General features: G+C 36.2%; 1 protein-coding gene across 1 annotated transcript in view; it reads left to right on the top strand.

Annotated features, from left to right (window-relative positions):
• EFCAB6 (EF-hand calcium binding domain 6) overlaps positions 1–17,887 on the top strand; it is a 109,479-nt gene that overhangs the window by 19,696 nt on the left and 71,896 nt on the right. The window contains exons 6-9 of the mRNA XM_085324440.1: positions 2,540–2,658; positions 5,115–5,233; positions 6,899–7,047; positions 12,110–12,129. Coding sequence (XP_085180566.1) covers positions 2,540–2,658; positions 5,115–5,233; positions 6,899–7,047; positions 12,110–12,129 — 407 coding nt within the window. The remainder of the gene's footprint in view (positions 1–2,539; positions 2,659–5,114; positions 5,234–6,898; positions 7,048–12,109; positions 12,130–17,887) is intronic.

Raw genomic sequence — 17,887 nt, 5'->3', positions numbered from 1 at the left:
ATGACTTCTCAAATGCATTAATTTATCTAATTTTGGGATCAAGAATTCCTGTCTTTCAGTACCTCACAAAAGTGATTGGACTATGGTGACCCTAACAGCTAATCATTCCTTCGCAGCTTGACACACAACCCAAAGAACAGAGGGGAAAACAGGGGATGTTACAATGCAGTTCTGCTTAGTTGTCCCAAATGGCATTTGCCCAATGACTGACCGGGTTCTCTTCTCTTTATCACCTGAATGGTCCAATAAATTGAAAGCAGAATTTGGCACTCCATATTAATGCAAGTACTGGATTATTAAATGGGTGGGATTTGTCTTCTTTCTCAAGAGCTTAAATGTTGTTTAATTCTTGTTCTCACAATGAGACTCCGAGACTGTACTGGAATCTTTTGAAAGCAAAACAGAGAAAGTTAGATGTAATCAAGGTTCTGATCATGCAAATACTTACCTATGTGCTTACATTAAGGATGAGAATACTCCAGGTGGTCTCAGCAGAGAAAAATAAATGACATGCATACGGATTTGCAGGTTTGGTGATTACACTGAGATGACTTGCTGTCCACAAATAGACTGGGCTGAAGAATGCAGCAGATCCAGTATSCTTGCTCTGGAGTGCAATGTCCATTAGAAAGGCAAGACATTTCAGGGCACTAATTACTTCAGCCGAGTAGTCTTAATTCATTGTGCTTCTCTGACAGAWCTTTAATTTATGTGACTTGAATTACCTCCACCACTCTGAAGAGCTGCTAATGGTTGACTAGAGAAGCAGCTTGGATTGCCATGTAAACTGGAGTTATCTTGTGTGAACACCTCTAATACTTCTGTAATTCTAGGTCCTCCCACCATAAGTTCATTATGAGTATAACTTGCCTTTTTCTTTTTTTAGTCAAAATATGATAAAAATATTCCATTGCATATTAGAAAGCCTAATGCAGRCTTAGAGATTTTAGAACACATACCAGGAAAAATTGTGGCTACTGTAGTTTTCAATGACATTTTTCATAGATTTCTAAAATAGAACAATAAATACTATTAGTCTTTAGTCTATTAGTCTGACTATTAGTCAAATATTAGTCTTACATAAGTAATAATTTTTTAAATTAATTTTTAGTCAAAAATTTTTAAAATTTGCTGGATGACTTGCTGATCTGGTAAAAAGGCTAAACTTCCACTCATAGTCTTCTACTATGAGGCTCTGAGAGGGTTAAAGTCCTCAAAATATCGAGAAAAAGTACTAAGCAGAGATAGGAGGCACTTGTGTTTTCATACATTGGCAAACTCAAAACCAGAACATGGTCTCATATCAGGTGCTGTCATGCCCAGGATGTTGGAAAGCTGTGCAAAAAAAAAGCCACAATCATGATTCAAGGAATGYTTTGAATGCTTTAGAGGTTAATGTTAGCAGACAATCTGGTTAGCCTTCAAAAAAGGAGAAAGGAGTTTAAGAAGTGACTACATCATCTAGTGTAATATCTTCACTAGCTAGACAATTCAAATGAAAAATAAAGTGCTCAGTTTAGCTGTTATTAGTCCTTGGAACAAATTCATCAAGACTAGCTAGATGCATTTCTGTCAGACGTGCATTGCTCAAACACAAGTTTTATTTTATATAGACATAAATTATGGGAGTAAATTCTGAGAGTGGAAGTTGGGAGAAAATTATTTGCCTGTGATATACACGATGTTCTAATGGTGCCATTTTAGCTCTAGACTTAATGGATCYATTTTAAACAACAGAATTTTAACTTCCATTTTAAAAATTGCATCTTCCTAGGTTTCATGACTAGGAAGATAAAATAAAAGCATGAGTCACTGCAGTGCCGTCTGAAGGGGGTTGCAGAGATAGCCATGGGTAACTTATGATAAGTTGAACCTCAAATCTGTAACAAACTATCATTCTGGTGAATGAACACTAGGCGACAGTGGCCCAATTTTTCCAAGCAATTGACTAAAATCTGAGAATGGCAATTGTCAACAGTATTATCAACATCACTGCAGATTAGAGGAAATACCTAGAAAATAAGCTCTTGCAACCAGAGATTAATTTCCAAACTRTGAAAATTAATACCACGTGGAAATGAGTTCTAATTGCAAAGTTCAGTTCACATTTAATCCAAATGAAGCTGCTGCAGAATTTCCAGGCTGCTGTAAAACCCAGACAAGTTGTTACAGTGTTTAGGTAYGGTTTATCATAAGTTTCCATGGAATTTGTTTAAGAATATCATAATATTCTTATATTATAAAAAGCAAAACTTCTCTGTGCAGATACATTAAAATTCATGTTCATGTAGATGGCCAACCAAATGGCACTGTATGTAGGATTTGAATGATATTATGCAGACAGCTCACATACTTAGACATAATCTTGGACAGAGGAAGGAGGCCAGAAAAGAATGCAGTGGGAATGCAGGAAAAAATGTCATTCTTTGCTTGTTCATTTTTTACATTCTTTTGTACATAATTTTCTATTTTTTGCTGCACTTCACTACAAACATGTTTTAGAATAGTAATGTCCTGTAAAAAATGTCTTGTTTTCTAGGCTGTGGAACCATTACTGTGTTAGAGATTCTAATGTGGTGGATTATAAAGAATTTCTGAAGAATTTTGGCATAAATACAGATACAGTTAAGGAAAAGAGTAGAGAAAACCAAGTTCCAGGTATGTATTCAGAAAATAATTGAAAATCTTAGGAAATTTGGGGGCTTTTCATCTTTCCAGTGATACTAAGTGTGCTTCAGTAATTCAGTTGCTGGGTGACTGGAGTCAGCGATTTAGTCCTGTACGTGGATGGAAAAGGTTGTGTTTGAGGTGTTATACAGCAAAAATCTACCAGATTTACACATGAATGTGCAGACCTATGGAGGTGTGAGTTTAAGAAGGTGCTCAAGTTAAAAAATTTTAAAAGACCATTTCAATACATTCCAAARTAATGTAAATATGTTTGCATATCTTAAAATTTAATTTAGTATCTTTAACAAGGTGTTTTCTCCATCACACATGTTCATACATGATATTTTTGTCATAGGATTATTCACGGGTTCTAGGCTAAACAACTAGTTATTTTCTCATGTCTTTTTATTTTTTTCAAAAAACCCAGCATTTAAGCTTTGTTCTGCAGAAGAAAGCCGATAAAGAATTATCTGTATTTTGCAGGCTAAACAGCATGAGCTAAAATTTGAGCCTGTTAGCGTCAGTGTCTCTTTTTCTTTTACTCAAACACTTCATGAAGAGAATTACAACCAAATAAACTAATCTATACTGATCTAGAAAAGAGAAGCCCACAGTCCAGAAGTCTGAATTGTGATTATCCATTTCCTGACAAAAATTCATCCCTTGGGTGGCAGGAAKTTTTTCTGAAACAACTTTAAATGGATAGCCTGATGTTCAAAGGTCCTGCATGCTGCCAGTTCACATTGGCTTCAGTAGGATTAGGGAAAGCCTAACTGGTTTAAAATCATAAAGTTAGAATATCTGGTTTTTTAATGATACTTTGTCTTCTGACAATTTTAAATGACTGCAGTGTGGCTATATAGAGGTTCGTAATGCAGTACCATCGAAGACAGTAACAATCAGTAAAAGCAAATATAAGTACCAAAAATAGAGTTTATTTCCTTGTGTGGGCTACTGACATTCTTGAGAAATAACCATAGGAAGTTCGGCTCCTCTTCCTTTGCAGTACCTAGAACTGAGCCTGATTAATCCTCATAATTACCCCAGCTGCCTAATGGGGCCTGGGACACAACCTCCCCACTTGTTCCACCATGGGATGCCTCGGACATTGAGCGCTTCCCACTCTGGCCTTGTGAGGTGTTCCTCCACCCCTGTCTTCCTCTGTACCTCACAGTTCCTTGAATTCAGCCTCATTTCACCTCTTGCCCTCTGCTTTCCAGTCTTATCTCTGTCATCCCATGCGCTTTGAGAAGTGGAGCTTTGTCCGCGTGGAGTACTTATAAAAAATTGCTGAACAACACCAGTTTAAAAGGAGGTTTAAAAATCATGCAGCTAAATCAATGGTAACCTCTCTGACACGTTTCTGAGGTACAAAACTGGGTGATACTGTTTGATAAATATCAAGCAGGATAAATATCACCTAAAACTAAACTGAATAGGACACTTTTAAATAGAATTGAGGTTCACACAAATAATTTGCATAAGTTTAAATAATTAAAAATGTAGTTTTAGTTGAATAGGAAGAAAAACCTGTGTGATCAGGCCATCCAGAGTAGAGGGAGGACATGCCTTAAGGGCAGAGTAGTCATATTTTGGTATCCTTGTCCATACTGAACAGCATTTTGTTTCTTATGCAGCCCCAGGGGAATAACTTTGAAAGACTTTTGTGCCATTTCTTTGTGCAGAGTCTTGTCCAACGTACTGGTTGCTGCTAGGCTGTGAATCAAATATACCACATCCATAGCAGTCCGTTTACCCCAGCGAAGGTACCTGCCAACAGCACATTGAATGGACCAATATACAACAAACCACTACCACAAAAAGAGCCAGTCATTTCAGCTGAAAGAAATATTCCACAGACTGCTTTTTTCCTGTGGATGGGGGATCATTGAGGAGGAATATTTGACTCACAGTAACTAAAAGCTCTTCCAAGACTGTGGGAGCTAAGAAAGGACAGTGAGATAGGCATATGAAAATGAAATGGAAAAGAAAAGAGGTTAGTAGGTTAGAGGTTTCAAGGTTGGTAGGTATGTTTATTATCAACAACTTGTAGCAAAACTGTCTTCCATAACCTTCCCCAAAATRCATTTTGGAGAGTGGATCATCCTGAGATAGAATTAGTTTCTGGTAGTACTTTCTGCTGTTAAACACAATAAGGTTACCTGTTAAGATTGTGAGTGATGTGAATTAATGTTTTCAAGGAAACGTAAAATGAAAATGATAACTACAAATGCACTGATTTGTTACAGTATTTTTTCCCTACTGATCAAGTTTGAGAAATACAAGATAGTTGTATTTCAAATTTATTTATTTATTTTAAAAAATATTTATCTAGATAACAAAAATAACCTTTAAGAATTTTGTTTTTGTTTTTGTTTGTTTGTTTGTTTGTTTTTTAAGTTGACAAAGCTGCAGACTCTTTTAAAATCGGTTTTACTTAACAGCACTAACCTGCCGGAAGATAAAGGAGCRGAAACAGAAAAATCTTCTGCAGCCTTCACCAGCAGAGTGCGCTGTGACAGACTGCAGTTTGGCTAGCACCGAGAGGGCATTTAGGGAGAAGGTAAGAGAGTGCCCTTAATATCTTGAAATACTTCCACAGATGGAGAGGCTGAGCCAGACATCACAGGAAAAGAAAATTGCCAGGTTTGGAAGCTAGCTTCTTTTATGAAGAAATTTCATGCACCGTGTTTCTTGTTTACTTTAAAGCCAGATAGCTTTGGTAGCAGCGGTAGTTGTATTTTACTTCGCACTTTCCAGTCTTACTAGATTCAAAGCATTAAAAACATATGTATTAAAATGCCGTATTCCTAAGGCTTAAGCAAAACGGAAGCACACTGAAGCTTGATAGCTAAGGTGTTTCATACTGTGAATTGTTAGATCACTCTGTCAGATCAAAGTAATTAATGACTAACTCTGATGACTAGCTATCATTGTCTGACAATTATTTTCTGTCCTGCATGAAACAATTTATTAGTGGGCGAGTGCTGCTACAGAAGCAAATTTTTCATATGTGGTGGCAAACTTAGAAAAGAGATTGAAGCTAGAATAGATATGGCAAATGACCTTTCTGCATGCCTTTAGATGTGGTTTTACCACAGACAGTTAAGTATGATGGGGGAACATAATTGTCACTACATTACCTATGTTCCAGCTGCTCAATGRGAAGGTGAAAGGAAACCAAATTTTCCAACACTCATTCATGCACTTTTATGTCATGAAAATCTTCACTAAGCAAGCAGAAGCTGAGACTTCTGGATTGTGTATTTTATTACAAACTCGGATACACAGACCTGTAACTGTGCTTTCTCAGCCTTGAAAAGATAGGAGAGGAAGAATACACAAGGTTTCAGGGACATCGATATCTTGACTGTTTTTCCTTTTTTAGATCCTTAATAGGGAAGTCAAGACCTGGATTGGAAGCAGAATACATCTCACCCTCCCTAGTCCTTGATGTTTATTTTGGGCTTTCTAAAATCTCTCTATACATTATCTTTACTCTGTGATTTCTGCAGTTTTGAATAAACAGCAATCAGCTTAGAAGCAGATGGGGTGCTTGTCAAAAAATGGGAGGGAAAGGTAAGAAAAGCCTCAGGGATCCTTGCAGTGTTCAACAACCCAGTGTGAGCTAACATTTCAGAAAAACAAACCAGTCTTCCTATTCTTTCATGAGCCTTATCAAAATCTGCAGTAAGTCAACTTTCAGGCATTTTACAAGTCTCATAAGCAAAACCACTTCCACATAGCTGCTTTGCAACAGCCCATGAATTAAAAAAATAACTGAGGAAATGTGTAATATGTTTTTACAGCAGTTATATTAACTATTCCATTTCTCCCAACATTTTCCAGCATTCATTGTGCTAACGACCCATTTTAATAAAGAGAACCTTGATAGGAGGTTATGCAATGGATGGTTTTAAAGTTATATTAAGAAAGATGTTATCAAGCAAGCTGATCCACCAAGTATTTTTAGCCCTGAATTTTGAGGTAGAGTTATTATCTGAGAAACTTGTCTGACTTGTCATTTGAGAGTCTGTGATTGGGAATACTGTTTTGTAGTGAGCTTATTAATTAAACATCTGACRGTCAGAGCATGCCAGGGTAACCTATTTGATCAGTTCAGAGAGAAGAACATTTGAAAAGGTCTTGTAAAAAATGCATTATTGTTTTAAAAGCTTCATGARCTTGATTTTTCTGAACAAAACACCATAAATTGTATTCATTACAGCTGTGTTCAGCCTATCAGGACATTGAAAAAGCCTTCAGAGCAATTGATGTCAGTCAGAGTGGATTTGTGTCTTTGGATTACTTAAAGTCGGTCATAAATGGCTTTATATTTCCTTTACCAAATGAAACTTTTCAAGAGCTAATGAATAGGTAAGAACCATATTATTTTCTTAGGGGACATTTTTTAGCATTGCTGTCTCATAACTTTATTATTGCTTTTAGTGACTACCATCATTAATTCATTTCATTTGTGCCTGTGTTACAGTGTGTAAAGTACAGTGTGTAAAAACTGATAGAAATGTGTAAAAAAGCCAAGTCCTGTGCAGGAAGGTATATAGTTTTAATGAAGTAGCAGCTTTAAGTTGCTGTTTTCTTACTTCTATTGTTCTGAAATTCATATTTAATTTCTTAAAGGAAGTATTATTCTCTTCCATTCAAGTGAATAATGATGTGGCATGGTGAGAATTTGCTGGAAGAACAGCTTCACTGTTTGCRCTGTATCTGCACAGTGATAGTGTAACTCTTCAAGGCTGGCTGTTTTAAAGATGCTTCTGTGGCGAGGCAATGAACTAAAGTCAGTGAATGAACTGATGCAGAAAGCTTTCACTGTGCCCTGTTCATAGTTACTGAAAAACACAGAAAAGGGATATTTGTGAGCTGCAGAGTAAAGTGATTTCATCCCTGGAAATTTGAATTTAAACTATATTGAGACAAAAATCTTTTGAACTTAGGCATTGACATTGTAAATGTTTATATAAAAACAGTTGAGGAATCACGTCAACTACTAGATTCAAATCAATATACTAGTTTACTTTAATCAGGCATCTAATTGYGGTATTATACAGTATTATCACCAAAACTCAGATCATCTTTTGGGCAGTATAGTATACAGAAGAAAAACTAATAGAAAAAATTTTCAGGCCTAGCTTCAAGGATCTCAGCAGACCTCTATTTAGGTTACAGCACATTTTCTAAAATCTCATTTGAGATATGATTGATAGAATTTCCTTGAACTTAAGCAGACTAACTTTGTAAACCCATATTTCCTTTTTTAAAGCCAAACTATCATAGAAGTGGATGTTTTTTGTGTGGCTTTTGGTTAAATCTAGACCAGCCTTTTTCAGGATTCATCTTTCATCCTCAGAAACCAAAAACTGAGAGAAGAAAACTGCCAGAAGATACTTCATACTTGTTGGCAACTGTGCTAAGGGCATATGGCTAGTAAAAGAGAAGAAGAAAAACAGCTTAACTCTTAGACAGCATTTTTACTCCAAAATATTGCTTGAGCTTTTACAACAATAGGGCAAAGCACCCAAATCCTACAAAGTGAGGAAGGCAATAACMAGATCATATATTTCCATTTAAGAATTCCACAACTTATAGTTTACATATTTAAATTGCTTGAAGTATAGAATCATCCAGGAAAATAATCAATTGATTTTTTCTTTTATGCACTAGTTAGCTTTAAAGACCTCRCTGCAGATATATATTTTACAGCAGCAGGTGCTGTATGAGAGTATCATCTGCAGTAACCATATTGCTTTGTGCATTCAGCAGATAAATCTGATTTGCCTCTAGTCATTCACAATGTGATATAACCATGATCAACTATTATTTTGTCAAAAAATTGCTATTACAGTTTCTTTCAATTCATGTCACTTGATAGCTTAAATCTTAAAGGAAATCTTGCTCTTAGAGCAGTTGCATAGTGAAAAGATTTCTGTATGTGTTCTTCCACTAGAGCTTTCTCTAACTTTTGAAAAATAYAGTGGCATTTTAATGATGCTGTAAACAGAAATGTGCAAGCCTATGTATGCCGTCTTTCTTAGGTGGTATTTCTCAGATAATGTAATTTGAAAGATCCACCAGCTGAATAGAACAACAGCAAAARTTTCTCATAGTTATCTCATTCTAATAATGAAATAGTTTAATTGTAGCTGATAATAAATATAATAACAATTGACGGGCAAGGGATGTGATTTCAAGATTTTAAAAATTAAATTTAAATAATATGGCATGAGATGTGGCAGGGAGCTGTTTATAAGAAATAATACATGACAGCATTTTATAGTTGATGTATTTACATCTCATGGGTTCCTGGTGTGAAATTCAGGGCCTATTTAAGTTGATGCAGTTTTGCCCTAGACTTCAGCTAGGATTTAATCCCTGACTGGTTTAGGACCAGATTACCCAAGCATTTATCTCTCAGTGTATGTCCCTGCTACAGCAAGATCAAATACTTCAGAGGTAGACCACTGAGATATACTTCATTCAAAGGACATCACTCATCTGACTCCCAAATTCCCTGAATTCCATCATTTCTGCTCTTGAAAATTCTTTCACTCAGAAGTGAAACATCATGAACTTGAACTTATAGAAAGAGTTGTATAAACAGAAAGAATGAATTACACGACATATCAGTATTACCACATGGAAAATATTCTRGTTGTGTTTTGGAGCATTCTATGCATTATGTCTTTTCACAAGTGCAGGCGTGTGAGTGTGGGTTGAGGGAGCAAGTCATGTGTGACCAGTATAAAGGCTTTCCCAAAGGATGGCCTCATCTTATGAGACTTCCTTTTCTAGTGGCCTCTCAGACTTCTAATTGGTGGCCCTTATTTGGGATATAATGTTATTGTGTCACTTGGTTGGGACTTTGGTGAATATAACACGGGACTGAAAACCTGAGAAAAACTAGCAGCAGAGATAGTTTTAAACGTTTTTTATTACTGTCATGTTTTATTTATGTAACACWAAGGTATTGATGATTAAAAATTTTTCAGTGGATACTATTGTGTTGCAGATCACTAGATCACTACTAGACAATACATCACATGATTTCACCAGATATCCATGCTGTTACAGCCCTTATCAGTCAAATCTTCTGGAAGTATACTCCTTTTCAATAGAAGATGACCAAAAGTATACTTCCAAAAACCGTGCAGTATTTTTTTTTTAATTACTTTAATCTGGTATACAATAGTAGGTTAAATACTGGATAGCACCCACAAAATGTAGTATTTTTCCTGCCTCTGCAATGGAGTGATCATTCTGTGCCCCACTTATTCCACCGATGGCATCAGCATACCATACTTACTGCCTTTCTAACAGAGCTTGAAATCTGAGGACCAGTGTGGTGACTCTGAAGAGAGATTGCTTTGGAATTAACAAAATATRCCAAAGTCCTTGCTCAGGTTTTATTCCCACTGACTTTAGTGAGCATTTTGTCTAAACAGGACTTTGCTCAATTTGATCCACAAAACTTTAYGCTAATGAGTTCCTCTTAAGCTCCTGTATGAGGGTCTGATTCATCCCTTTCTATGGTAAAAGCTACAAGAAAAAAAGTGTYGTGTTGAGCAGCCACAAAGAGACAGACCCATGGAATAGATCTTTTACCAACCTGCAGAATGGGGGAAAAACACTACATCTTCTGGATTGATTAACAGCACCACAGAAAATAATGTCAGTTCTTCACATATCTGTGTTCACATTTCTTCCTAAGTTCACTTCAGCTCCCAGCATTTTGGCAGTTGTCCTTGCCAACCTCTATGTGGAAACTGYGTGGCTTCTGAGAAAAGAGGTAGATGCAGAAGTGGAGAGGTCTGTTACTCTGATTGACGCAGCTTTGGCTGGTTGCTCRTTTTCAGTGCAGAATTGCTCTCTATAGTGTGATTTGAGTGATTTAGTAGACCATAGATATTTGAATGGGAAGGGATCTCAGTTGGGGGCTCAAAATAACAGTTGTTATCTCAGCCTTAATTTTAAAGATCATCTGTTATTTCATACTGTTTGTTTCATACTCGTTCATCCAAGACAATAATCAGATATGAAATACTTCTCCTTCACACAGAGTTTTTTAATAACTCCTCCCTCAATAGTATTGTTGGCAAAGCCCCTCCTGCGGGGAATGAAATGGCTCTCCTGGTGAAACTCAAATATCAGCTCTGTCTTTCTGCTTTTTACCTTGATACCTGGGTGCTTTGCTCTGCCCAGCCTGCTCTGGACTCTGGAGCCCTGCATTGCTTATGTAGTCTAAGATACGCTATCCATCAGCTGCTGGACTTGCTGAACTGTGCTGCATGCATGTTAGYCATAGGCAGGACCATTGGAAAAAGTCAGGCTCCATCTCTTGCCAGAAGATGCTCTGTGCTGTTACATTTTGGTGGGCCAAAGAGCAACTGCTGGGATTCTTGTAACTTTGGGGTTTTGTTTTATTGGCTGAGCTTGAGAAACTGTTATGAGGTCCAAAGATTGGAATTTTTTTGTAAAAGATCCAAGAAGTCTTACAAACCTCTGACTACATTTGGTAATTTTTTAGATTTGTCCTATGTATCCTGGACTAGCAAATACTCTGAACACCGTCTGCCACCATTCTGAGGAGCATTAGCAGTTTTAAAAACTTTTCAGAGATGACTAGAGTAGGAAGTCAGCATATTTCTGATAATACAGGAGAGCACTATGTGAAGGAGGGCACATTTAGCCATGCTCACTTGGGCTGTACTGCTGTACCATTGAAACTGAATAGGAGATATGCCAATGATTTTGGGGGGGGGCATTGCATCAGATCTTTATTTTTTTAAAAATAATTACTCGTGATACTAGTTAACCTCCCCAGATTTTTAGCACAGTTTAAYGCTTCCAAGGCCTTCAGAAATTTCAAATTAGATAGAACCAGAATCATAAGATTGAAAAAATAATCAAACTATTTGCCTTAATTAGTTTCTTGACTGTTACGTGTAAATAATGAGATGCATTAAATGTTGTCTCATTGTAGACATCTCTCATGTGAACATCTACATCTGAACTGCTTCTCCTAGACTCTATTTTATAGTCATTGGAGAGGAACAATGGGCAGGATTCATCTAACCAGTTTTAGATGTCTGCTTTTGGATGTAATGAATCCTGCCCTGAAAGTTCCTGTTTCTCCCCGATGACTATAAAGGGAACTTAGAGTGAGGTACAGATGCATACATTTGGTTAGATGAATTCTCACTTCCACAGCTAGACATTTGGAATTGAGAAAATAAGTTGGCTCAGTTTGCATATTTAGTAACAAAAAAAAGCTATAGAAGATTACTCTTAATTATGAATGTTGCATACATTAATGTTATAATGAAGTTGTGATATTCTAATTCAAAATTCTTCTCTGAATATATAGTGTTTTTAAAAGAAAAACTTTAAAAACTGTTCCCATTCATTTTTTTTTAATCAGGTATGGACTGAAAGCCACAGGTAAAATTGCTTGGCAGCAATTTTTAGAAAAATTTCATGTTCCTGGGAGTGCCTTTGAAAACAGGCAGACAATTCCTATGAGAAAAAAACATAAGTAAGTAGGCAGTTTCTTTTTTTGTTAGTCTGAGTAACTTTAGTATACATATTCATTGAAAATGAGAGAAATGTATTCATTGAATGATCATCCTTGATTAAATTCAGTTAAATAATCTTTTGGCAATGCTTTCTCGAAGTGCACACTCTTATTATTTATTCAAACCTTGAGTCTTAATGAGATGATATATTCTTCCTGCTCTAAGAAGAACACAGTGAGCAGAAGAAGGTGAGAGATTAAAATAGTGAAGACTGTCTTTCTCCTGTTACAGAGTAAATCCAGTTAGAGGAGAAGATGAAACTCTCTGCAGTGACACTGTCCTTCAGAAGTTGCGCAGATACATCCAAGATGCTTGTCCCTCTTTAAAGCAGGCATTCCTGATGCTTGTTGAAGTAAGAGCAATTATTTTTAGGTCTTGTCTTGGTTAATGACAATCAGTCATTTATGTCTTATATCTGCTCTGGAGTTACCTGATGRCTGCCTGCCTTTGTTTTGCATTATATTAGCTCAGAGAGTCCATGTTGTGTTTTTTTTTTTAACTTAGATATGTGCAAACTGGGAGAAAATATTCTGTAACAACATCTCTGATAAACAAAACTATTGACTTCTTAGAATTTCACTGGGAGTTATGCTGGCCACTTCTTTAATCAACCCTGGGGCTCCCTTTTGAACCTCTCCTAGTATTTCATGATATATTATGCCAGAAATGAGAAATGGTGCCTTTGGTGAAGTTGCATTAGTATCAGAAAAATAAATAACTTTCCAGATATGGCTAAGTTGTCCCCAGCTTATACATCCAAAGATTGCCGTTGTCCCTTAGGCAATTTATTTATGCAATTCATAAAAACTGGCAATTTATTTATGCTTTGATTATCTATTATGACCTGCAAGTCTTTCAGAGTTACTGTTCTTATAAGCAAGATTCCTCATCTCTTCTGGTGTTCTTTCTCCATTTCTCAATGCAGAACTTTACTAGTAAGCTTTTTCTCTGCTTGTGCTTATATTCCCAAATAATCATATTATGTCCATGGTTTCTTCTTTTGTTATTTATTATTTCATTTGTCTTTCAGTCACCTGTGGTCATCTGATGTTTTTTAGACTTTTTTCAGGTTATTTATATATAAATATGTTTATATATCTGTTTGTGTGTGTGCATATACACACAAACACACACACACACACACACACACACACAGTTGTGTTTACTCTGATAACACACACATGCATGCATGCATGTTCATGCATGGGCACATACACACGTCTATATATACATATGTATGCATACGAAAGATGTATAGCACAGGGCTGAAAATTTCTTAAAATGGTGTGCCAAAAGGCATAAGAAAGGCGTGCAGTCGTCTGTGGCAGCAGACTGCCCCAGGACAGCAGCTCCAGTATGGCCCAAGTGTCTTCCTTGCCTCTGTCAGGGTCCTGAACAGCCTAATCTGCTGCCACCACCAAGGGCTATAGATCCAGATGTGTGAGATGGGGGCTGTTGCCATCCCCATGTTGATTATCTCAGTKTTGGGCATGATGTCCTGATTATGCAGGGGTTCCTCTCCAAACCTGATTCCTCATTGCTTCTCTCCACGCTTGTTCCTACTGGTCAGGGCTACCCATCTCCAGGACCAAATGGATCTCCTCCTGTCCTTGCCTACTACAGTCTCTTGTGAAGTGTGGTAGCTCCCAGAAATGCTGATTTCCTTATCAATAAGATGAAATGTGATTCCTGCTGGCTTTRATACTTAATGCTAAAAGAACAGTATGGAGCATTTTTGGGTGTCATGTGAAGATCAGAGAAATAGTCTTCCTGGATGGCAAATTTCCTTTTTACAGTGAGATACATAAAGTATCATTTAGCAAATGACACTTCTCCTGCTCAGCTCCTCTATGCAATGGCTCAACAGAGCAGTGATCTCACCAGCGATCTCATCATTTAATGTCTAAATGTGTGTAAATTTGAARCATTCCTAAATATTTATATAGCTGTTGGAGAGGATTTTCAGCTATTACAAAAAATACTCAAATCAAGTAAAGCAATTTCCCCATGTCAGAGAGTTAACAAAGTAAGTTTCTTGCTCTTCTTTTTTTCAGGAGACAGAAATATAAACTTCTTCTATTCCCAGAGTTAAAGCAAATTTATGTTCTTATCTAAAAGGTTTTAATAGGATTATGTCACAGGCTTGTGATTTTTCATCACATCACTGCCCAGCCTGCCAGCAACTGCCTGCTAGCTTTTTCTTCCAGCTGATTTTTGTCTGAATTATTCTTGATTTTTTGGAGTCTAAAATGCTACTGCTCTGTGTTAATCCATATTTTGAAAACTAAGTCTTAACCTAAAACCCATATTTTCTAATGTGCAGTCTAGATTTGTAACGTATCCTGTCACTATAGTTACTCATTTCACTCTAAAATGTTGAGTCAGATCGATGTTTTACAAAAGGATAAGTGAAGTACCCTTTGATGTTCTTTTGTGAGTCTTACAATATTTTGTGATTTCCTGTAAAACCAAGATCATTGAAAAAAAATTGTTACATGAATATTTCAATTTCAAGGAACTAATACTCATACAAACCCTCTAGCCCCCACCTCCCATCAAATGTTTTCAGAAAAAGGTTTCCCATAAAGTCTGAAACACAGAAACTCATTGAGTCTGCTCGTTTTTGTTTTGTTTTGTTTGTTTTGTTTTGTTTTTTCTAATGAATGTCCACTTTGCTGGATAATTCTTGTTCTTGATTATACGTGGTGTCCCAGTTGCCTGAATAATTGGCACGTTTTTATTTTRGTCTCTTTTTAAAAAAGGAGTATATTTTTCATGTCAAGACAAGGAATTCAAGTAATACTGAGAAGTCTCCTAACAGAAGTCCTTAAATGCATGTAATTTGTAGGAGAAACTAACCTATTTTCTGTCCAATGCTGAAACCTGGCATCAGGTAAACTCTAGTGTTCCCACAGTTGCAAAAGTTTTAAAGGCATATGGTTACTAGTTCTAGTATTATACCTTAATAATGCAGAAAGTGAATACTTACTTATTTAATRTTACATGCTGAAGGAGTCCAATTGGTTGTGACCGAAATTTAAGTTAAAAATTGGCATAAATGTTTGCAGGATAAGACTACACTTTCATCATGTTTTAATCATTTGAGATTAGTAGTTTGAAATAAAAAGGGAGATTTCATAAATGTCTGTGTCCAAATACATTGCTTAGCAATGAATATATATACTCCTGGTCCCTGAACGCACAAAGAAATTCTAGGAAAGGTAAATCTGTTTTGATGAAAGTATAAAATCAGTATGAAGGTGAAGTTAATTAGAATCAGAACTAAAGAGTAATTATTATAGGCTCGTGTTATATAATATGAACAGAAAGTGCCATCAAGTATTTGTAAAATATTTGTGTTTACAGTCTTGTCATCTAACAGGTAGGCAGTAATATATGTGCGATGCTGACACACTATTGAGCGTACAGTTGCATAGTTCAAGCTTTTTAAAAGTATCTTCATCTGATTTTTTTATAGAGCTTGGATTCCTTTATCATGTCTAGTGCTTGAAAATGAACTTTTAATAAAGTATAACCTTACCAGTTCTGTAGCTTTTGTGATGTACTGAACTCTGTTAAAATGCCTCCCTGTCATTTCTGATAGAATGTCATGATATGTATGTTCCATACACTGGACTGTGTGATTGTGCCTTTAGTGGACAGATGGAATTTTTTTATTACTTTGCTACATATTGCACTTCTTAAATTGTAGAGTCTATATTTCCGAATCGAATGAGCAAATAATAGACTAAAAAAATTAAAGCTTTCAGTCTGGTTGACACAAGCAAAATGAGCACTGGGCATATCTTTCTTTAGAAGTACTATTGGCATTTTTTTATTGGATGGTTTTATATAGATGATATATYGCAATTCCTTTCTATTATAATTACATAAAAACTATTCTCTTTGGCTCTGCAGTATTTTATTTATGTACGTATATATATGGCCACAAAAAGAAAGAATTCACCTAGCAATTTATAAGAAAAGAAATCAATTTCATACACTGCCATAGATAATAATAACACCTACAGGATTCAGGCCATGATTCAGCAAGGCACTTTACTGCATGATTATAAGTGGTTTACTGGACTGGGGCATTATTGAATGAAATTGTTAACAAAGGCAGAGGTATTTGAGATAATGGAAAGACGGGCTGAAGATAGAACCACTTCATCCCTAACATCTGGAGTCTCTCACACTGAAAGGAGTATATGTAAGAATGATCTATACTTACGCAAAACATGATTTTTTGTTAGAATACATCAGTGCAGCCCCATTGACATTGCTTATGTTGGATTGACTTGTATCAGGTAATGAAAGTGGCAATAAAATTAAACCATTTTAAACAAATAAAATTAAATTTGTAAGGTAGCCAAATAAGCAAATGCAATCTACTTAATAAAGGCTGATATAGTATGCCTTCTCTTATTTGTATTATCTAAACTTTGAACAAAATGTGGTTTATTTTCATCGTAACAGATATTTCATCTTCATAGGTAAGACATAGTCATCGTGTACATTTGTTTCTTGTGATGTACAAGCTATCTTTGTAGCTTCAGTAGCAGATTCCCTAACTTGTTTACTAGGGGAAGAAGGTATATTGCCAAGTTTTGTTTCCATAAGATTTAATGCGGTGACAACAGTCTCTAAAGAAAATTCAAATACCAGATAGTAGTTTCACAAGACCATTATCTTTTGATTGCAGAACTTTAAAGTATTTCCCAGACCAGCTGATGAAGTAAATAATTGTTCATCCTCTATATTATTACTGCCACCCTGGATCTCTGTGGGGGACTAAAGGGAAACAGAATTTTCTTAGGGTGAATTTTATGAAGAGAAAGATATTTATCTAGTGCTTAGCCAGGAACTGAATCACTGGAGGAACTATTTACTCCTAATTTTTCTTTTATTGTTCCAAAGTYTTTATTCCACTCTTTCTTCTTCTTTCACCCCATCCTCAGGTTTCTTTAGAGAAGATAAACAATTTAAAAAAATAAAAGTCCAAGAACAAACAGGATACTATAAAATCCAATAGATAGATAGTCATAAAAAAGAGTTGGTACACGTATTTAAAACTCTCCCACATAAATTATGGATATTACTTGCCATGGGAACTGAGAGAAAAGCTGTGCCTTAAGTGCAGCAACATAAAAATATCCTGGTTTCATTTCATGAACACATCCATTGCCTATTACCTTACAGCCTGAGTGAGTACCCATTGGCATGACAATGTGATAAGGGCATAAACTAGCATCCATACAGCAGAGCTGGTTTTTCTGGAAGCAGAGACAGAAAAAGAGAGACCTGAGTTGACTCCACTCAGACGCAGAAGCCTTTTTCAGTCAGATACAACTTTGTGTGAGCAGAGCAATTAAGGAATGAAAAGTGGGTAATAAGCTGACCTGAATGTGAGCTGGTCTGTGTAAAGCCAGTTCACATAACCATTCGCCTRTGGCTCAGTTTACCAGCAAACTACATAATCTATCCAAAGATCATTGTACTTTCATTTCCGTAGCTTTAGTCTTCCATCCAGTTAGTGCTCCACTTGTATATTCACTGGGAACTGAAGTAGAAGTRCTAGATTCAAAGTATGCAGGCTCCTGGAAAAGCTATAGAGCTATCAG

The sequence above is a fragment of the Rhea americana genome, unplaced genomic scaffold, assembly GCF_003343005.1.
Source record: "Rhea americana isolate MKP2758 unplaced genomic scaffold, rheAme1 scaffold_91, whole genome shotgun sequence".
NCBI classification, from domain to species: domain Eukaryota; kingdom Metazoa; phylum Chordata; class Aves; order Rheiformes; family Rheidae; genus Rhea; species Rhea americana.
This window is presented reverse-complemented; position numbering and strand designations above follow the sequence as displayed.